Here is a 24,269-nt window from a genome sequence, read left to right on the forward strand (position 1 = left end):
GCATACATTTCTGTAGAAAATTGTAGTGCGTTAAACATTAAAATTCGGGGTTCCTATGTTTCAACTTAATCAACAAAAAAACCAATACTAATGGTAACGGATGTCTATGAATAATAGAGAGCAGTCATTATTCACGCTTAAAACTTTGCTCAGTGCTCGAAGCACAAAATTCATGCTCCAAACATAAAATCCAGCATTTTGATTGGTTAATTTTGGAGTATGAGTACAAATAAAAATTAAGTCGAAAGTGTTATGACTTCAAGACCATATATGAGTTATCAATGAACAAAACAACCTAGCCAACCTAATAGTACAACCGAATAAGCATATGCTACTTTGTATACCTACACAGTCAAGTGAATCAATTTCCAGTTAAAAAAGGAAACAACAATAAAAAATAAAATAAACTGCAGATCTCTGTTCTTTCGAAAATCTAATTTCGAGGGCATTGACAATGAACATTAGTGACATGTTACACTATAGTTAAGATGTTTTCTAGATACTGTCATATTTGAAACAAAACCTGTATCCACTTTCTTTTTGTTTAATAATATTTTCCTGCAAACAAAATATACACTCCATTACGAAATGGTTTTCAAATCAACGAACGTCATCTAATGAATTATTGATATTTGATTATACATATTTTTAAATTTGCAAATGTTAATTTAATGATTTTAAACAAACATAAAATTATGTTTTATTAATTTAATATAATCATGTTTCCTTTTTCCTTAAGGACATGAGTAAAATTAATGTATATATGTTTTTACAAACATGAACTTAATTAACTCTTCTTGTATTCACAGGTGAGTAATTCAAATAGTAATCAAAGGTACCAGGATTATAATTTAGTACGCCAGACGCGCGTTTCGTCTACAAAAGACTCATCAGTGACGCTCATATCAAAACATGTTATAGAAACTAGCACAAACATGTTTAAAAGTACATATGCACAACCAAATGATTGTTATTTCAAATTGATTTTGAATAAGAAGATATGTTTCCTTTTATATATACACATATTTTTTACAAATTGTAACTTTGATGGTGATTTGTGTTACTAGCACTCATACCATATCTTCTTATATCTACAGTTAAACTGAACACACTTTTCTTTTCGTATTGTTTTTCGCGCACATGTGATAATTGTAAGTGTGGATCAACTGCATAACAGCTTTTTATCCGCAGACTAGACTTTACAAAGTATATCACATTACACAAACACTTGTCTACAAAATGAAAAAGTATAGTATACACAAAACTTAAATACAGAGTATCCAACGACGAAACCGAATCAGTACATATTTTTTTCTTTAAATTATATGAATATACAAACAAGTGTTTACGTGAATCCTGTTACCTGTATTTTGAAAAAAGACACTTTATTTTTCATACGAAGATTTTGCTAAACGTACCGGACTTACAGTTTTTAAATTAACCATCTGTTGAATATATCCTACATTGTAAGTACTGCTTATTTAAAGTACATGTTCAAATTAGTGAAAATAGAAACTTTTGATATTCAAAAAATATCTAGTGTCTTACCAATGCGTATAATTCATAATCGTAGTCCTGAATTTCATTTTTCTATGTTGTATTTTGTGTACTTTTGTGTACTTTTGTGTACTTATTTCGTTTGTCTTGTTCTTTGTAAGCCATGGCGTTGTTTGTTTATTTATTATGTATGAATTGTAATGTTTATTTCGTATCTTTCGTCCCTCTTTCATATTTTTTTCTATACGATGATTTATTAGGTCTTCTATGTGTTTGATTGTAAATCCTGTCATCTTGAAATTCACAGACATGTAAACAAAAAGACACCATTGAACACATTTATTTAAACAGTCATGTGTTAATGTACCTTTTGAAATATACAGACTCTTTCTTAACATACGGCATCGATTGTATGCAAAACAAACGTACACGCGACATCAAATAACGTTACCTTAAAAACGAACACAGGGTAGAAAATATAACGAGTGTATTATAAGCCAAGTATAATTTATGAGTTTTTACATTGCTTGTTGATGCTATGAACAGGTGTACAGTTGAGGTGAATGGAAAACGTATATTTATGTCCTATGATTATTGATTAACTATATGGAAGCCTACACGATGACCTACATTTTGTTAATTTACATGCAATTTATCAGTGATGGAGATTATTCCCTGAATATCATACAAATCTTCATATTTTAAATATTTATATTTATGTTTAATAGATATGTCGGCAGTGGAAATAATTGATCACAACTACACGTCTTGAACTTGAAAATGAATGGCACGAAAGAAGAACGTATGGATTTTAAACGACACACTACATTGTACATGCGGTGAAGCCCAATCCTGGAGTTATCTCGTATTTCAAACTTTTACCAAAAGAATGGTTACAAGGACTTTCATTAATTTAAATGAAACATTTAAAGGAAAAATAACAGATAATGAGAATGCAAGAATGAGTACCACAACACATTTATTATACACACTAATAACACAATCGGACAAGCTTGTGTAATAATAAATATATTCAACAGAGGACATTCGAAAATGTAAATTGAGATCACATATATATGCATTAGCCATACCGCTGTTCAAGTATTTGGGTCAATGGTTTTAATTACCAAAGCAAAATGTAAGCCAACTTGTGTTTAAAAAGTTCTAAAAGAAACTTGAACAAAAATATTTACCGTCTTAAAATGCAAAAGGCGATTAGGCTGTTTTCAGTGACCAATACGTCAGAACGTGCATGCATTAAACAAATGTGTGTGTTGACGTGATGCGATTTAATTGTACCATCTAGAATATATTACAACTGATAAACTATATTTTGTTAAAAAAAATCTTGATATAGGATTTATAAAAGCAATGTTTTTTTAGATGTATTTATTAAGTTCGAAAACAGGCAATTCATACGTTTTTCTTTTATTATTACATGTTTGTGCAATATTGGAAGCTTATTCGTAAAAATGTAAGCATTAACTGCATAATACATTTCTGTGTCATTTGGTCTCTTGTGGATATTGTCTCATTTGCAATCAAACCACATATTCTTTTTTATAATTAATCAATTAAAAACAATCATGAATTTATTATTGATACAATGTACCCTGCATGACATCATCATCCATTGCAAATACGGAAACTCTCATTGAATTCCGATGGAGAAGTTATCAAACTAACTTTAACCGATTATACATTTCTATTGTTTGAGAAAGATAGTACAGATACATACATTTACAGTAAATAATAATGTTTTAAGACATAGTGTAAGTGTTCAAATAGGTTTGCATTATAGAATAATGGGGTGCGACAATACACAGAATAGTAAATAATAGGGCTCGACAATATGGAGAATAGAAAACAATAGGGTTCGACAATACAATGAATAGAGAATAATGGGGTGCGACCATATACAAAAAAAAAAATGAAAATGTTACAATATCAGGAATGAAAAATAACGAATTGCTATAAAATGGAAGATACAAAAAATTGAGATGCTGCAATAAGAAATATGTAATAATGAATTGCTTTATAGAAAAAATGTACAATTTAGAATCAAAGGGTGTTAAACTGTAAAGAACATAGTGTAAAGGAGTGGTATACAATTTAATATAGAGAATAATGATATGTTACATGCAGGTGTCATATAGTAGATGATAATAGGGTGCTTCATCCACGAGAAATAACGATTAGTATGGTACCATAGTATACAAATAAAGACTACTATTTAGAAAAAGGACCATATAGTTGTTAATTTCTGTGTCATTTTGGTCTCTTGTGGACAGTTGTCTCATTGGCATTCATACCACATCTTCTTTTTTTATACATTGTAAGATTCTACATTATTTGGCAATTTGTGATAATAAAGCTCTGCAACTGTTATGACTTTATACATCCTTTGGCTTCAAATATTCTCATTAGATGAAGGTAAATCAAGAAGAGCTTTTGCTTCGAAAGCATTTATTAGACACGTGTTGTTTTCATTATTTATTTAGAATAAAGAATAATGGGATACCATTTGAAACCTTTCACATTTCAGGCTGAATGACCCTATCCACCTTAAGTCAATTCGATATTTGAAATGTACGCTTTATGATTTTGATATGTAACATCTGAGAAATTGTATGTGTTTGCACTAAATGATCCCAAACCCTCCAATTGGAATAAAAAGCGAGTTTAAAATTTCATTTCTGAGATGAGCGCATCTTGACGTTCATTTTGATAGACCAAATGACCGTATTTGGCAAAGATTCGAAAAGGATGCAATTTCAAATGTAAAAATAATACAACTTCGATGTGAATTAAAAAAGATTAAACATTATCTATTTTTTATTAAATGGTTTTGGTAATTTAAAAAACAACAAAAAACTCTTCAATTTCAAAATATTGCAGGTGGACAGCTGTTTTTGATACAGCTAAAAAAGGATGCCTTCATTTGCAAAATTTCAAATTGCATTATCTTCATAATAACAACAAATATCTCAAATCATCTTAATGGAAAATGAATTGCAGTTGAAGCACAAAAAAAAAGAAAAAAGAATTGGGATTATTTAAAAATCCTCAACATAACGATGAATAATCAAATATATGATGCGATACCAAACATGAAAACCGAAAGAGGTTGAGATTTGAGACTACTATCATTCAACTCAGGATATTTTGACCTGTAAATGTCGCAAGGTCAGGATCAAAATACACTTTGAAGGTAAACATACAATTGAATCAATAATTATTTCGTTTTTTTTATTTTGAACAGATGGTCGGACAGTTTTGAGCTAATGTATTTCCCTCAGTTATAGTTTGTAACCCGGATTTTTTTTTCTCAATCGATTTATGAATATCGAAGAACGGTATACTACTGTTGCCTTTATGTATGAATTTTACAGCTCGTAGAAGTAAAATTTAATACACTTAATGTCTTATTGTTTTCTTAAAGAATGGTTATGTGTAAGCCTGAAGTAACATCGTTATTGCTTATTGTACTCGGTAACCTTTAACCTTTGATGCAAATGAAAGGACATGAAGTAAAGATTATGGAAATAATTCATGTAATTGTAATTGATAAAAGAAATTGATGTTGATAGCATTGCTATTACATGTTGCCTTTTTCACATATTTCCTATCCGTAATATTTTTTAAATAATACTAAAAATACCAGAAATTATTTTGAAATCAGGTCATCAGGTTATACTTCAGGATAAGGTTAATCGATGGTGTACATTTTGTCTTGATAACTCTTTGTGTCGTAAGTTTATTTCTTTTCAACTACTTTCAATATAAGTGACACATCTGTTATACAAGGGTCATGGAAATTCGCCGTTTGAAAATTGATCTACTTTAAATGGATGGAACAGCATACATAAAATAGTTTGGCATCTTCGAGGTAGAAAGACTTTAATTTAATGAATAAAAACCCAACATTATTTACTAAAGATATTTACATATTATTGAAGATATTTTCTTTATGATCAAAAGACATTGCTCTTTTGACCTTGGGACCACCAAAGCTATACCATCCCTTGTTCATACTTATGGTGGGACCTCGGTGGCCGAGTGGTGTAAGTAGTAACGCTTGTGGAGGTGCACGCGAATCCAATTTTAATTTGCTAGGATAGTCAGTTTTCCTATGAAAGGTCGGTGGTATTCTCCGGGCACTCCAGCTTCCCCACCAGTAAAAACTAACCGCCACGAAATAGCCGAAATGTGGTGTTTAAATGTGGCGTTAAAACACGAAATATAAAAAATATAAAAATATACGAATCTTCTGGTAGTTAAATCATTAGTCAATCTACTGTATACTTTGTCAAGTGTAGAAACAAACTATTCGATGCTCTCTTTTCTTTTTATATTAGTTATTCAGAATCCTCTTGATTTATCCACGAAACTAAATTACTATCTTTTTCCCTGTAGCTACTTCTCTTTTTCTCAATCTTGAAAAAACATCAAGTTTAAAAGCCTTTATTGCAATTTACATTTAATTCTCTTTATTATTATTTTCGTTTTTTAAAGTTTATGAACGATCAAAGGTGTCAATGATGAATAGATGAACAATTTAGGAAATAGAACAGTTCCCGCAAAATGTTCAATAGCTTATATTTCAAAATCAAGGACACGAATGCTGGTCAATTTTTGTTATTTTAAGTATATACTATCAATATATAACAATATTTAAAAAATCATATTATTTTAAAACGCAGTAGTGAACTTCCCTAACACGCAATTTTTAAGTGACACACAACTGATTTTATCAAACAAAGACATTAACCATTCTGTAAAGAATGAAATTGATCAAAAACTATATTACATCACAGTAAATAGGTGTTAACTCCGAAATCACTTCGTTTATGAGACTAAGATACTAGATCTTAAATGACTTGCTTTTTTTGTAAAGATAAAAATGCTTTGTTCCTTCTTTTATTTTCTTTAACAAGTGCACTCACTGCATGTAAAATAATTTAAGGTAATGTGATACACAGTGTTTAGAGTACATCCAACAAATTAGTATGCAATTTCCGAATTAAGTGAGAAATACGGAAACGATTTAACATAATATACGTTTTGCATTCATTTTAGTATACAGTAAAAACAAGACATTAGAAGAGACAAAAAAAACAAAAATAAAACAAAAACTATAAATTAACATGATTAAAGCAACAGATGTTAGAAATAACACATATTTTGCATGACACTACTACCTTACTAGACGGACCCGCCCTCATATACTTTTTTCTCAAAAGATTAAAAAAAAAAATTCTATGATGTTGAGTCTAGACGGCCCCGCTTGTGGGGTATTACATTTGATATATACATTGCAGATATAGAAAGATGTGGTATGAGTGCCAATAAGACAACTCTTCATCCAAGTTTGACTGTTGTACCCCCATTTTTGTCATGTTTACCTCTTATGTCTATTGTTTGTGTTCACGCATCGTTGTCAATAAAAAGGAATTTGATGGGACTGTCATACAAGTAAGAGCTTCAACGTATATATGAGTGTAGTTAATCTATACACATTAATATCTGCATTTGTTAAAAGGAGTAAGTGGACTGATTGCTACATGTCCAGTAGCAAATATATTAAATATGTACACGATAAGACTTGATTGAAAATACATTTACAAATGATATATAAACATAAATAAAGGTCCGAAAAATTATTTTCAATTTCCCTTTTTTGAACATGTAAAAAGAAAAAAAAAACAATCATACGTTTTGGAACAAAATTATATATGTTCAAAATAACTAGACTCTAACTATGTTTATAACAAAATCACCTATTCAATATCGACCAATTTAAAAAGCTGACTTTCATAGCTACTGAAGTACATCGAAATGTGTTCTACCATAACGTTGAAGTGGACAAAGGAAACACTTACATTTTGCAGTTACGAGATACTAATGCATAAGTGAAATAATCTTGTTAACAAACAAATTCTGGAATACATTTTCTTGCAGTTTGACTAGGTAAGTAACTTTACGCAGTTTCGCCTTGGGTGATAATGTGTTTTCTATGACATTATGTACACACCAGCGTTCTAAGACTTCATAATCATAACACCATTATTTGACTTCAAGTACATAACGACGTTTTATATAAAGTGTCCTTCACATACCAACATTCACGGACATCATTGTAAAGCAAGGTTTAATGAATTCACGTACACAACAACATTACAGTCATAAAAAAGTGACAAAAATGTGGCGAGATTGATTTTTTTTTTTGACAGTAAAAGAAAATTGCATGCATTACAAATGTACATGACCGAAAATTATCAAACAAAACCATACGTTTTTGGGGTTCACTCTTATCCTGGATAAAAGAAAATGGTTGGTCTGTCGTGCCTGTATGTCTAATAACTCGATAGGTCTCAATTATCTTTGGAGTCTAGTATTTTTGTTAGTTTACTTTTCTCATTTTTAAGATGTTTGAGTAATTTTAATATTCATGATTTCACAGTGTCTTTTTTGTCATATAATGCCCATGTTTATTATGTTCAACGAATTGGTGGTATATCTGTTTTCTGACTGTTCCTTGTTAAATTCAGCTCGAACTATCGTTTTGAAAACTTTTCATCATGCATTTCCTGACAACAATTGACACATATAAATGTTGGGTATAATGTGAAGAGTCATTTTGTTGGTAATATTTCTCAAGCACTACAAACAAAATGCATTAACTGATTATAGGATGAGAATATACGTATATGGTATTGCTGCAGCATTTAGTTTAGTGTAACTTTGGATGAATAATAATGTGCGCATGCCAGTTATTGTATATTGGAAATTTAAAATACTCACTGTTCTTTTTTTGTTCGCAATATAAGTAATTGATAGTCCTTCATCATACTTTCTACAACTGCAGTTCATTTTAACATTTAAATAAAAAAAAAAATTCTCAAAAGAGGTATCCAGTAATAAATATGACGAGATGTGCAATGAGTCAAATAAAAATAATGTAAATCAAGTTCACTTATAACAAATAGCGTTTATCAAGTTTGCATAATGTAATGTATTTTATATAAAACTGTTATTAAATGCTGAGGAGTTACACAATTATGATTATGTTTAGATCAGTTCAACATGAAGTGCAAGTTAGTGGTTTTTTCTGAATTGTTTATTTTATTCTGCCTTATTGGTCAAGGTGAGTACAAGAAACACTTTCAAATAAAATATTACAATCAGTTAGCAAAAAATTCCAGAAACAATTCTAAAAAAATATACGGTTGAATAAGAAAAGAATGGCATAATAAGACAAACTTAATCTTCTTTGAAAATACAACGAATAAACCCAGTAAACCATGAAATGAATCAACGCATCTTACATTTTCGCAAATTTATTCACGAATGTTAAGGATGACAACAAATTAACAATAAATACAATATGGACATGAAGATGCTTTAACTGTGTAGACTGCAACCGGAAATTGAGGGTGAATTGGATTAACAAAAAAATATGCGTTGCAATAGGCCACGCACGGACCACTGAGGGGTTTGTTGCAAGGGTTCTATACGACACAAAAGTGTGGCGCTTTTTCTACGTACATCATCTAAAACGTCCCCATTCTGACGGGATATTGCTTCGTACTTGTACATTTCGCACAATAAACATTATTAAAGGTGTACTCTTATATCGTGTATATATAATGTAGTAAGTGAAGACGGAGAACATGATACATAGGAAAACGAAAAACAAACCAGTTAACAGTTTTGAAGAAATCAGAACCATGTTTTTTCTGTAATGATGCAACTTATATTTGATAAGTTATGATTTTGAGAGTAAAGCGTTGTGGCAATTATATATAATATATTTTTAATTCACATTGAAGGTGTTCAATTTAAACTTATTGTTTCAACGTTTGGTAAGATTACAGAAGTAAATTTGCAGACTAGGGCAGTTACACATCTTTTGACCAATCTAGAGAGTGAAATTGATTCTATGGATTATGATTATAAAAATGGATATATTTATTTTCCAAGATACAGTAAAAACGACATATTAAGGTATGTCGAACTATTTGAGACTTATTTCAAAATATGGTATCAATATACGTTATCCGTATTATACATTTAAAGTATTGAAGTTTATATGCATGTTTGAATAACTTTTCTTAAATCTTCACCTTTAATTTAACATGCATATTCGTGTTGTTCAAGAAATTTGTTCTGTATCCTACACATTTTAAAGCTGTAAAACCTCAGTATTTAATAAAAACGATGGTTATAGTTTCGACATAACATAATTAATATAATGAATTATTTAAAGTTCTCAAAAATGAAATTCATTTTACTTTTAAAAACAGTTAAATTGCTATCCGGAAACTCAAAGTTACAGTATTGTATATATATACGAGTTTCATCCTTTAAATGATGATACAGCTGTAATAATAGTCATTAATCGATTAAGCGACAGAAAAAATCGGGATAATAAAAACCAAAATCGTGCACGGCGTTTCTAGTCATTCAACAGACACACGAATGAGTATCGAAGTGACTACACCCGCAAGCTCTACCTCCCCGTAAATCGTCAATTTAGATAACCTGGACACCTATTGTCTGATCTCAAAAACCTTATCATCACTGACATACGCCGAAACGACGGTTGGTTAAGGGCCGACAGACTTGCCCGAGAAAGGTTTTGGATACAAACAATAAAGAACATTTTTCTTAGAAGTCATTATTGAAAAAAAAGTCCATACCAACACTTTACTGTAACTAAGCTTTTAGTACCGGACTCGCACGCACACGTTAAAGGAATTCATTCCTCCTCAAAAACAGCAATACTGAAAAAAAATATCAGCATATTAAAATCTTATAATTTGTATAACGACCACGGTTAATATTTTAGTTTGATTACCACACATCAACCTAATTTTACATCTTACTTATGTAGGATATCTATCCAATCAAGCATGATATACAAGAGGGACATTCAAACTCGCAGTTCGAAAACAAACTGACAACGTCAAGGCTTAAAAATAAAAAGACAAACAAACAAATAATAGTACACCAGACAAAACATAGAACACTAAAGACACGAACCCTACAAAAATCTGGGGGTGATCTCAGGTGCACTGGAAGGGTAAGCAGATACTGCGCCTCATGTGGCACCCGTCGTGTTGGTTATGTTATTACAAATCCGTTAAATAGTGTAATTCGGTAAGTCATTCTTGAAAAGAGAAAGGAAATGTAGTTAGAACAAAAAGATACAATAGATACAATTATTTCGGCCTCATATCTTGACTTACATGTAGAAATTTACAATGAGGGTCTGTTAAAAGCAAACCTTTAACATAAAAGAGATGATTTCAACTTTCAAGTTTTGAATTTCCCATTTCTATGTAGCAACAATACAGCGGCCCCTTTCCTATGATGATTTTCTAGAGAGAAGTGTGATGCTCATAAGGAAGCTACTGAACCAATAGTTCCAAATGGTTAAGTTGAAATCTTCATTTTGTTAATTGAACGGATGTCATCTCGATTTGGTTGACCATTACGGAACATCTGATTAACAGATGATACTGTATATGTATAAAATGTCATAACTGCAATCATGTCCCCTTTTCAAGAATGTGACCTACGCAATTAAACTTGCATGAGCAACCCGATGGATGTCTCGTGTGGAGCAGGATCTGCTGATGAACACACCTCAGTTTTAGAGGGGTTCGTGAAACTTAGTCGCTGTCTTTTTATGTTGTGTTTTTAACCTTGGCGTAGTCAGTTTATTTCGACTTATAAGTTTGAATGAATGTCACTCTGTTAGATGTCGCCCCTATCTTATACAAGTTATTCGAAATATTTAATATTTTATCATGATTTTACTCTTTTTTTGGTCATGTTGTACCCTTTAAGACTTTCTCATTATATATAAATAAAGGCAACAGTAGTATACCGATGTTCAAAACGATATAAACGAGTAACGATACTGATAACAATTTGTTTTGCAATTCGTTTTTTTTTAAGATTTCGTTATCCATCAAACTATACGTACCAGACAGAAAATGTGACAATGGCAAATAACCCTATAGGTATAGCAATTGACCCATTATACAATCATGTGTATTGGATAGAACGATATACGGGCAAGATTTATCAGTGTAACATGGATGGATCAAATCAAGTGTTAATATTACAGGATTATCCGATGTTTGCTTTAACATTAGATGTTATTAACAGGTATGTCGACATATAGAAAATTATAATTTAATAATTTAATTATGGATGTAACGCGTCTTCTGATTGGCTGACGTTGGTTTGTTTATCAGCTCATAGACATAATATTGTCATGTGACCGTGACGTCATCAACGATTTTTCATGAATTACTCCAGTTTAAAAAAGAATTTAGAATCAAATTGTAAGGAATGACTGTAATATTTTTTTCTGTCTGTTCGTAATAACATAAAAATGTGGTGAACACTTACAAAAACAAATGCTGCTTCATTGTCAACACATCTGTTGGCCATAAAAAGAACGTTTATTTCTTGAAAAACAATAACAACAAAGAAACAAGGGAAGTTGTCTCATTGGCAATAATATCACATCTTTTTTTTTATATTAATTGTGTCTTCATTATAAAACACATGCATTTTACATCTATGTGTGGCATTTCATTTAATAATAGTTAAAATGGAAATAGTGTTTCTTAAAATTGCTTTCAACGTTGGTTTTCTTTTGTGCATAATGATACATTGTTTTAATAGACAATGATGAAAAAAACGTACAAACCGCCCTGTATTTTACTAAGAATACTGCTTGCATCTTTGTGTCGTTTCGCACTTTGACACAAAACACGTAATATGCTCTGTGACTCAGGCCGTTTATATGTATTTTAAATCATGTTTTGTCTACATGCAATCGATAGTGGATGTAGGCCTTGTGTAGGTTAAGTGTACACAAAACTAGGCATTCAGAACATTAATTGTACCATGTATAATTAAAAAAGAAACGATTTTTATATAAAATTGATACTTATAACACTTATTAATAAAGTTCTTTACAGAAATATTTGTCTAAACTTGATATATTTATTTGTGATAAAAACACTTTACGTAGCCTTAATAACCCAAGAATCAAGACTCATTCATCATCATTGCCGAACACATAATTCATTTGAAATGATCTTCCCGAATCGACTGAACGTACACACTGACAGCAATATTTGCCACTGGTCTTTACTCAATCAACGATTCACTCGTAAATGCATTACTGAAAAAGGGTGAGGTTAATTGTTTGTTTGTGCAGTATCTCAAACCCGTTAAAATAAAATTAGAAATAAAAAAACATTACCCCCTCCCTTTGACAAATACTCCTTGAAGAAAAAATCCCATTTGAAACAAACAGACAAGATAGAAATGTAGAGATCCTTAACATCGCAATTCTTTTTCTATGTCTGTAAGCACGCCGATGCAGCCTATGTTTTAATACGTAATCGAGACATCTTTAAACTACTGCAAATCATCCAAAATGACTTTCTTAAAAATGACCACTTAACTTCAAAGAAAAAAGGGAGGGGGGGCTTCTGAGTCAGAATTGTTTTCTCGCGCGAAAGAATATATTTGGTTTATTTCGATGGTACCAATTCAATAATTAACACTATAATGTATGGGGAAACTTTTGATTCAGAATATTTGTTCATTCTAATGATCTGTACGCGCATACAGATTTGATATTTTTTTTTTATCAAATTATGGAAAATTCCATCCCCCCCCCTTTATTTTAAGTCAAGTGGTCGTTCCCTAACTGCTAGACAAGTTGTTCGAAATTCGGTTCTACGTAATGAACATTTAAATGACATATAGTTGACAAGTGTGAACAAATCTTATGTACATGTAGCTAAACAAGGTGTATAGATGTGAACAAATTTAATGTGAAACTAGACAATACGCGTACATTACATTAAACCAAATGAAAACATGTTTACGGTACACGGTGTTTGGTGTGAACACGGCCTCAGTAGAGATTTCCAATAAAATGACATTACTTGACATAACCGATCTATCTGACCGTATCTCGGCCTAATGCATTGAAGGTTGACGAAGGGGGCCATAAACTGTATGAAGTTTTGTCTCGCTGAATACACACACTTTGTTGGAATTAATATTATTTAAAAACTAGCACAATTTTTTTTTTTTTTTTTTTTTTTTTTACATTTTTGTTATCAAATTTGCCGTGATTTCACCGAAAATAAAGGGGATACTAGTAATTAGTTCAGTAACCGGTTATCAAACACACCGATCATTACTTCGTCAATTCAATTGACCTATATATTTATCTCTTAAACTGTGAATTCTTAAAGCTCAGAAATCAAAATTAAGTTTGAACAAATAAAAATAATAAAATATGAAGCGTGATCATATTCACATTTTTAAGTTATCAGATTGAGGAAAGAGGTTCAAACACGCCGGAATGTAAAAGGTGTACACAACTTGCCTTTTCTTCTATTTAGCATAATCCTATAACTATTTCAAGCTACTTTGGCAAAAGAAAAATCAGATCACTGGTGCATCTGTGTCACCTTTCCGTAGAACTTTAACAAATGAATTTATGAGGACGCATCTATAGAACAATTATGATTACACTTTACTGAATCATATAATTATAATAATATATCCTGTCTTTAATTATTATGATGCATGGGTTCTAGGAAGAGCCCGTACAAAGGTAGGTGTAATATAACTTCAATGTTCTTAAGTTATGCTTTTCTAAAATAGTTGGCGTTTAATAACTGTCTCTCTTGGTCGCAACTTCTCGACACTAACCTCTCAAAGATATCAATGGAATAGAAATATGGTCCACATTGGTCTTGTTCCGTTTAGCAGTTTAACCATTGCCAATGTTGGAAGTCCGTTAGATGTGCGGGTTGAACATGTACGCAGTCCCGTCCGGTCAAAATACGGAAGTTGAATCCGATGCCTCTTTTAGATATTATGTCACGCTCTCTATAAGTTAATGGTGTATACAATATTTGCCACTGGACGTTAAGCAACCAACTGTCAATCAGTCAACAGTAGCGTAAATTGAATTTTATTTCTGATGAGGCAAATGATTTGAATCCTGGAGGTTTAAGCCTCACCTTTGTTAAGGCAATGGCAAAAACATAGTGCCTATGAAAATTCAGAATTGTTGGAAATCTATCATTAACATATATTTCTAGCGCGCATTTAATCAAACGATTCCAATTACACTTCTTTTTAAAGGCCTAGTTCTCAGTATTCGATTCGGTATTAGAATTAAGATAGGTTCCTGATCGACAAAATTATATGTATGATCTCCTCTAAAATGTTTTTTTTACACATTAGGGGATACTAAATTTAAGATCTACTATGTCTTCTAACTTTATTAATTTAACTTTTGTCAGCATGTATAGATGATACATGTAATAAAATGGAGAACTTTATTAAGTCTTGTTTATATTAAATAGGGTTGAAGAGTACTCCATAAAATGTAGGAATGCTGCGTGTCTGTTCAAAACCTTGCTCACCAAAAGTAAGTTCGTTTAAAAAACGCAGCTATGACCCCTTGTTCGGATCAGTTGTTTTCAATTTACACTTTGTATGTTACTTAAACAAATATCCGTATCTAGCTTCCTATTTTATGATGTATCTTGGATTTGCATCCGATAACAAAATCTTATTATGCTATGTTGTTCAATGTTACTTACCTTACACATTTCCGTTAATATAATGATTATTTCCCCTTTAAAATGAATTCAGTCACCCATTTTAGTTTTTTAACAATAAATGGATAAAATTCTCCTAGTTAGTTCACGTCAAGAGATATTAAATATATTCCCTGAAATTGTCTTTTGTATTTGGACTCCAATAGCATATCCGTTAAAGAATACATTACAATCCATCGAACGCACCTTAATTCTCAAAAAAAAAAAAACTTTTACATATAGCGGGATTTCTGTATCAATGCATTGTGTAATTAATGAAAAAAACAACTTTTGTTTGTAATGTAAAAGGAAGCGATAATTATATGAATTTTCAACCTTTCTAAGGATAGATTCTGAAAAAATCTGCTTTCGATATTTTCGAAATTGTCAGAAACATATCCTTTTAAATATTTTCCCCGAAACAAATGTAATAAAAAGATCGGTACACTATAAAGACAGAAAAGCGTATAAGTGGGCGTTCATCTGCAAAGTATATTGAATAATCAAAGATAATTTGATACTTATACTAGGTATACGAAACGTTTGTTACGTGATTTTATGTCAGTAAAATAAAAGCAAGAATCCGCAAAACCACGTGATCAATAAAAATGCATTATTTCTATCATGTTTCGTCATAATAAAAAAACAACAACATATGAACGATCATTCAAGTGTGGGATTTTAAAAGTCTTGGAACACTTTGTTTAAACTAGAGAGACGTATTCAATCAAATTTGATGGTTGGCAATAACCCGTCCCATTACGTCCGTACGTCGAGTTACGTGCGTGTGTCATTTTATTGGAAATCTCTATTACGACTTTAGATAAATACGATTTAATGATTAATATTAAAAGAAAGGTTCTGCTCAAAACGATTCGCCAGTGTTAAATCATTAGACAATGGAAAGCAGGAAGACAAAATCTAAAGCCAAACAGATTCTACACGTATGTTATCTTCTCTGTATATAATAAAATGTAGATGAATTCACTTAAGAATGAACTTAGGTGAAATTAAAAATATCACGAAACTAAAATTGATACTTTATGTTGAATGAGCAATAGTTAAAAAAGAAAATAAGCTTAAATTACTCATAAGTCATTGAGCTCCTTTTCGATTAATATAACAATATTCAAAAAATCATACGTATTTATCTCCAAATAGATACGATATCCCCGGGCTTGTAATCATATCATGATTTCCTTAATAGAGGGTTGATGCTCACAAGGAAGCTATTAAACCAAGTTTTCCAAATCGTGAAGTTGAAATTATCCCTATGTTAATTCTACAGACGGAGATGGTCGAGTGTTATGGCATAACCGTTTCACAGATGATATTTTCTTTATGTCGTAACTGCAATCCGCGAATATGAACTACCGAGTTAAACTATTCCAACTTTATAGAAATACGTAAACACTTTATCAGCTTTCAATCAGTTTTGTTTATTTTGTTTAGTTTCATATCTTATCTTATCTTATTCTGACAACGGACTCAGACTTCTCTTAAACCGAGTTTTACTATGCGTATTGTTGTGCGTTTGTCTTTTTATACATTGGCTAGAGGTATAGGGGAGGGTTGATATCTGAAAAAACATGTTCAACCCTGCAGAAATTGCGGTTGTCCCAAGTCAGAAGCATCTGGCTTTTGTTAGTCGTGTAGTCATTTTTATTTAAGTTTCTTGTGTGTAATTTGGAGTTAAGTATGACGTCCATTATCACTGAACTAGTATACATATGTGTTTAGGGGCCAGCTGAAAGACGCCTCCGGATGCGGAAGTTTCTTGCTACAGTGAAGTCCAATGGTGGCCTTCGGATGTTGTCTGCTCTATGGTTGGGTTGTTGTCGCGTTGACATATTCCCCCTTTCCATTCTAAATTTTATTTCTGACACAGTTTGTTTCTAGTGCCGTGTGGAAACAGAAAAGTGCCTCCCCGTGCTTCAGGTTTATGCTCTTGTATTATACTAGATTATGGAGTGTGTGTCCGAACGAGAACTTCGAACTTCTCTAAGTTCATTACTTTAGGAATATTTATCAAAAAGTAGTATTTTAATATTAAGTCCCATTTCCATTCGTATTATTATTAACCGGATTTGTTATAACAGGAGCCACACGTTGAGTACCACATGTGGAACAGAATCTGCTAACCCTCCGGTGCACCTGAGATCACCCCCAGGTTTTGGTGGGGTTCGTGTTGCTTAGACTTTAGTTTTCTATCTTGTGTACTATTATTTGTCTGTTTGTCTTTTTATTTTTTTGACATGGCGTTGTTGGTTTATTTTCGATCTGTTAGTTTTACGATTGTCCCTCGGGTATCTTTCGCCCCTTTTCGAGATATTTTTTTTATAGTTTTGGCTAACTCGAACTTTCAACTTACCTTTGCATTGGTATTTTTTAGGTCTCCCAATCAAAAGAAACAAATAAGTATTCTGATTAAATTTTGGCAAACTACCTAATATGAGCTATCAAATATATGGACAAAAAACAAAATTGGGGTAACAAACTAAAACTGAGGGAAACGCATTAATTACAAGAGGAGAACGACGACACAAAATCAAAATGTAACACCCACAGAAACGGACTAATCATTAGACAAAACCTGATAGGAATAAAAAAATATAACAAAAGTACCGTGACACGTCTTATACCGCCTTAAACGATAGAAATTTCGGATAAAAAATCTTTTGTTTTGCATTTCTCAAAAGTAAGAATTGCTTTATATAGATGTTCTTCTTTCATGAAAATGTCCAAGTAATTTCACCATTTACATTACAGATGGATATATTACAGTATAATTGACACCTCACACAACGTTATACGGCGAGCAAGAATAAATGGGACTGAAAAACAGACTTTTACAGATGTGCATACACAAACAGTATCTGGTTTGAGTATAGGTATGATCATAATTTAAATACTACTGCGACTTCCACTATTATTACTTTTAACACCTAATTTTTCTACTAATACTAATACTACTACCACTTTGATACGTTAAGTGTTTAAATTAGTCAAATGGTAATGTTTCTCTGTTAATCAAGGTTAAAATCAACAGCTTACATGGTTAAAACATATACACTTGGCAGACGCGATAAACAGTTATCTTGATGATACCGGTGCCAAGCCGTTTGCAGACGCTTTACAAAAAATACCACCACCGGAAAGAACTAGTTTTGTTTAATATAAAGTTCGAAACGTGATTGTTTTTAATGAGTAAACATGCTTACAATTTGAAAGTTATTTTCTCATATTACTTTTACAAATAGACAATAAACACAAAGGTTACACATATGTGACATGCAATAGGTGCAATTACATGTTGATATATGTTAAAAATATAAAAAGACTGGTATACAAAGCTATATAACACATAATTATGATGACAAACAACGTCAGTGTCTAGAATCTATACTTCAAGACCATAACGTATTATCTTTTATGTTGATACTGAATATTAATAAACAAGTCTTGGTATCTTCAAGTTAATTTCGATAAAGGACGAGGTGTATTTTAACATAACCATAAGTTATTATCCTTATGCTCAGATACTAGTTATTGCTCACAAAGTCTGAAGAGCAACTGCAACCTCGTGTGAATGCCGAATTAGTTGGGAAATGTGTATCTCATATTTAGGTTAAAATGATATATTGCTGATAAGGTATGAGACATTTATAATTTCAAAATTAAAATCGTCCTTTTTATCATTAGGGGCCGAATTTGCCCGAGTTGTCTAAGGAGTTACTACTGTGATCACTAGCCGATCAACATTGCTGTTGGGAGTTCGAACCCCGCTGGTGCGGGTGCACTCGACCTAATTCCTAATTGACTAGGATTGTCAATTTGCCTATCAAAGGTCGGTTGTTTTTACGGGCAGTCCGGCTTCTTTCACCAATAAAAAAACTGGTCGCAACAAAATAGTCAAAAAGTGGTGTTTGGCGTGGCGTTGTTAAAACGCCAAAATAAAAAAAAAACAATATTTGTGATAATAGATTCATGTACTGAGATGATCGCTTAATTCAGGGTATAAGTCTTTATGAGAGCATGTAAAACACACACACACACCAATAGATGTTATAAAGTCGTTGTCTTGTGGACGATCAACATATATTCTTTCAACTAAAAAATGTAGATAACAATTAGTTACCTTTAATTAATAAACATAGACAATGATACAAGTTCATTTTTGTTTTGCGAATGCTTGAAATTAATTTTGATAAAACAATTTTCATATCAGATTTTAATGAAGGACACATTTATTGGATGGAATATATAACTGGTGATTTGATGTCTTCAGATGTTAAAGGAACTGCCGTATCACAAGTTTTCATGACGAATACTGCCAATACAAATAGAGGCATACATGCATATCATAACATAATATACTGTTCAAATGGAAATCAAATACTAAAGGTCATAGTATCATCAACAGTTACAGCAAATATCACATACACAGACAAAGAACAAATTTATGGTGTATTTATTTACAGTGAAACAAGTTAGTATGTTAATCAGCATTTTCTTTTCTTTTAACACTTGAATTTGTTTTTAACGCAATGAATTGCTATTTAATTATATAATTGGTACGTACCATTTGCTCCGAAATACTTGTAACTTTAAAAATATATTTTACAGTTGATTTCATATGTAATATCATCTGCAATAGAACGATTTTTATATAAAAACATGATTAGATACATTGTAGATTAAGATATAAGTTTTTAATTTTGAGGATTTTTATAATACAAAGAAGCAGTTGTCTTTACATACTTCATTATTTGATCTGTCTAACGTATTAATAGTGTTGTGTGAACACACTTATATACATATGTAACTTTCTATTTTCTGAGAATGTTGGAACTGCTTGATGTTACCGCTTCCTAGCATATGAGTATAATCAACATCTAGATAATGCTTTGACATATGTAATTTAATTTGCTTCAATTACAACTAATCCAGAAAATACAATTGAGGATTCAAGTTTGTCTTCGCATGATACCTCTGTTAAATATTGGAATTAGCAGTTCTTTATAGTATCAAATTAATATTAAAATAGCATCCCTGAAAAGTTGTATATTGATAACATGTTTGAAACTGTATTATTCCCTCGTCAGTTTTGCCGTTCATAATTGTCACAATCGTTTTGTATATAAACAAAATTACATAGTTAGACGTTAAATAATGGATATTTGTTTAAAGATTCATTTACATTTAGAAAATTTAGAAAATACCCATTTTCGATGCTGTAAATGCAGAAATTATTGCTGTGTTTGTCGTTATTATTGCAATAATTTTAAGTCGTAATTGTAGTCTAAAGAGACAAAATTGCAATTATAATTGAACGCATTAATTTCTGAATTTACAGTATATGTAAATGTATTACATTAATGTTCGCAATGCTTTTAATTTTGAAAGTTTATTTGTGTTTAAAGATATGGTTTTAGTTTAGGTAGGTATGAAAATACAATTTTAAGGTGGTACCTAACACTACAGAGAGATAACTCTTTAAAATCATCTAAACGTTTTAATTAGGTTGTGTTTTTAAGGGAATATTAAGCTTTTCAATGATCAAAATAAGTGTTTGTCAAACTGCTATATAACAAGTGTAATTTTTCTGATAAAACGGTTGGTTAAAATTTTTTGAAATCTTAATATTTTTGTAAAAGGGTCAAAGTAAATACTTTGTCAAAATTTTAAGAAAATAAAACGAGCCAAATTAATTTTAGTTAAAGTATTAGGTACCACCTTAAGTCCAGTCACAGAAAATTGTGAGTATGATTTCTGTCTATTTATTAAAAAAGGATAATTATTTTTTCCATTTTTTTTATTTTCAAAAATCTTTATCAAATCTATTATTGCATCCTGGAATTTAGTTCTTCATGTAACTACAGCACTTAAAAGTGATAATTACATAATTCATGACCATGTAAGATATGATCTTGCAATGCATATTAAATAACAAATCTTAATTGATGCAGTAAACATTCGTTTTTCGAATATAAATTGCATATAGGTTAACAATGAAAGGAAGAAAAAATATTAAAAGTAAACATCTTTTATTTTATCAATCTTATGTGTTTAAATATATTGTAGCTTTCAATGAACAGAAAATGCAGATTACGAATGCAGTATGCCTGGGTGAAGTCGACAAAACAGAAACACGATAATTATAACAGTTACTGTGATAATTATAACTGTATTTTTATCTAACACTGTAAGTAGTATGCTTTACATGTGTGCATACATCAAAACATACACATTAAGAATTGTTATATTAATTTCTAAGTTCCCAGAATCTGCAAACGCCGTATTTTGTACTGACATTAATTGAAAAGACAGAACATAATTTAAGTAGTACCTACCATACGGTATGGGTTTCATATTGTTGAAGTCCGTACATTAACTTACAATTGCTGTCATCCACGTTATGTAAACTTTGGTGGAAAGTTGTCTTATTTGCAATTATACCACATCTCCTTATTTTCGTATCAACTATAGCTGACCATGGTTTGTAATTTATTTTATAAGTCTGATTGTGTAGTAGGTTATATTGGTATAGTCTGTATGTTTCTCCACAAATGCTCAGCCTGTTTCGAATATTGCCTCGAGGACATGATCAGACGTGACCTTCAAATATAGTCTTTCCTGGTCTACACTGGTTTTGTTCTAACTAAGCGCATTTATATATTTATATATTGAGTTTTCAAAATTTTGCCAAGTTCTTTTAATTGGTAGTTTGGTTTATTTCTGTAAGGTTCAGTCATTCAGAATACAAAAGAAGTTCATTCAGACAAATTAATTCAGATAATACCTTTTGAACATGTCTGTGACTTTTTAAAATCAGCTTCGATTTTAATAGCAACTGACAGCTTTCTCAATTTTATGTATTACACCAAATTACCAACTATTCTTGCATTTTGTAAGATTATTATCAAATGTCTTTAGGGTAGATACGAGTGACCAATGATTCTTCTTTTTGTGATTTTTTTGTCATTGTGAGCACAAACAAGTAATTTAATCTTATTTTATAATCTCAAGAATTCTATACTTTTTACAGCGGTGTTTTTATTTTCAAGTTTATTTCCGCAAAAGTAGATACTCGCAAATTCATATACAAGTTACACAGAAATAAGAAGAAGTGGTGTGAGAGCCAAGTCACAATGTGTAAAAAGTAAACCATTGTCGTTCAAAGTATGGCTCAAACACAATACAAAAATACTTTTCATGTGCCCCTATGTATATACATTTAGTATCATACTATTAGGATTTAGGGTAAATACGTCTTTGCAAGTGACAAATCTACGACAGATCCATTCAATGACTCACAAGTGAATGGTGATACATGGCTGAAAACACATATTACATTATAGTCATACTTACTCTAAATATCAGAACAACATTGTTAAATGTACAAATTCGTTAAAGTAAACAAAAAATTTTTCCAGGATATCGAGACAATATTGCTTGTACTGTGTCTAGAGCTATCGACAACTCTGCCACCTAGACTGAACCAAAAATTAAACCTCGAGTGGCTTTATCCAGTCAATTAAATTCTAGGATCGTTTTTCATATATTGAATATGAGCGTTACCAATTCTGTATAAGTGCAACTAAGATGATCAGACTACTAATATACCAATGTATTTTCATGTCAATATTATTCTTAGACTTTTGAAAAAATGCACTTTAGAAGATAGAACATTCAATCATTATTTGTTGTTATTTCAGTGACTTTCAAATGTGAACTGTTTAAAATATTCTAAAATATGAATATAATTGAATTTTAAGTTTTTTAGTCATAGGCTGATTATTTTTAAATCATGATAAACTTACAAGGGACATAATTCTTTAAGAATGAGCATTGTAATGTGGCCGTTAGGATTATTATTTCATTGTTATTTCCCGTGATTAAACTATAAATTTCATATTTCTTCATTTAATAATTTGCAAGAAGTTTATTAAGTATATATCTATTAAATTGCATAGCTTTTGGTATTTGAATTCATTAGTTAAAGATAATTTTTTTTATATTCTTAAGTTAAATATTTGCATCGTCGCAAAATGTTTGGTTACCTTCTGTGAGAAACTTATATATTTTATAGAACTCGTTTTAGATTCTTATTTTGAATCCTCAGAGGACTGATATTCAATTCAACCAAGAAAAGACAAGCTTTCCAACCATCCGGGTAATACGGGTAATTTGAAGTCATTGAAAGCTCCATTTCTATTTACATTTGGCATATCATGACAAAAGTTGTACTTTGTTGATTAAATATATATATTTTTTTCAGTTTTTGGTTTTCATTTACTTAGATATTTTATAGAGCTGTTACATTTTGCATCCATCATCTCTGTATAAATTAGTTCACAAACCAGAACAAGCTGTGGTCTGCATCCCCGAATCTTCAGCAGAATTAATTATGCATAATTTGTGGTACATTTTCGAAATCGACTTCCTTTCAAATTGAAATAAGATTTGGATTAAAATATATTGTAATAAATAGTTACGTTTTGATGTATGCTTAACATCCAGTTGCAAATATTACATACATATTCAGGATGATAACAGGTACATTAAACATGCATATGAAGTAGGTGATAATCAGTTATAACCTACAAGACAATATATTGATTTTTAACTCACTTTTACCCTACTTTTAAGATAAAGAACCAGAGAAGCATCTTCAAATAGAGATGACCAAGAACAACAAAGACAATATTCATTTTTCTAAATGGATGCTTCACATTTATGTCCTTTGTGTTATCACGTTTATATTACGTGTTACAAAAAAAAGAAAACAAAGGCAAGAGGGTCCTGACTTGCAATAGGCACTAAATGCGGCGAGGTTGAACATGTTTTTTGAGATCAAAATCACCTTTTATACCTCTAGGTTATGTAAAAAAAAACACACCAAAATACGCACAGTAAAACTCAGTTCAATACAAGTCCAAGTCTGATGTTAGAATAGGAAACAAAAGAATCTAAATAAAATGACAGTAATACATCAATTCATAAAGGACTACTAGCAGTTACTAACATGCCAGCTCCAGAACTCAATTAAACTGATTGAAATAGTATGACCTCATCATATGAATCATGTGAATATCAAGCAAAATCCCT

General features: G+C 31.1%; 1 protein-coding gene and 1 long non-coding RNA gene across 2 annotated transcripts; both read left to right on the forward strand.

Annotated features, from left to right (window-relative positions):
* On the forward strand, nucleotides 1–3,092 carry LOC139503838 (uncharacterized). The gene is made up of 2 exons (XR_011659201.1): nucleotides 1–1,466; nucleotides 2,226–3,092. It is a non-coding gene; the product is annotated as an uncharacterized lncRNA (long non-coding RNA).
* A 6,243-nt stretch (nucleotides 3,093–9,335) lies between these two features.
* Nucleotides 9,336–23,433, forward strand: LOC139503837 (protein cueball-like). Its single transcript, XM_071293779.1, has 5 exons — nucleotides 9,336–9,504; nucleotides 11,464–11,676; nucleotides 17,928–18,049; nucleotides 19,387–21,363; nucleotides 22,595–23,433. Exons 1-4 carry the CDS (start codon nucleotides 9,440–9,442, stop codon nucleotides 19,650–19,652), a joined length of 666 nt encoding a protein of 221 aa, XP_071149880.1. The 5' UTR covers nucleotides 9,336–9,439; the 3' UTR covers nucleotides 19,653–21,363; nucleotides 22,595–23,433.
* Nucleotides 23,434–24,269: the final 836 nt, after the last annotated feature.

This window comes from Mytilus edulis, chromosome 14, assembly GCF_963676685.1.
Source record: "Mytilus edulis chromosome 14, xbMytEdul2.2, whole genome shotgun sequence".
Lineage (NCBI taxonomy): Eukaryota > Metazoa > Mollusca > Bivalvia > Mytilida > Mytilidae > Mytilus > Mytilus edulis.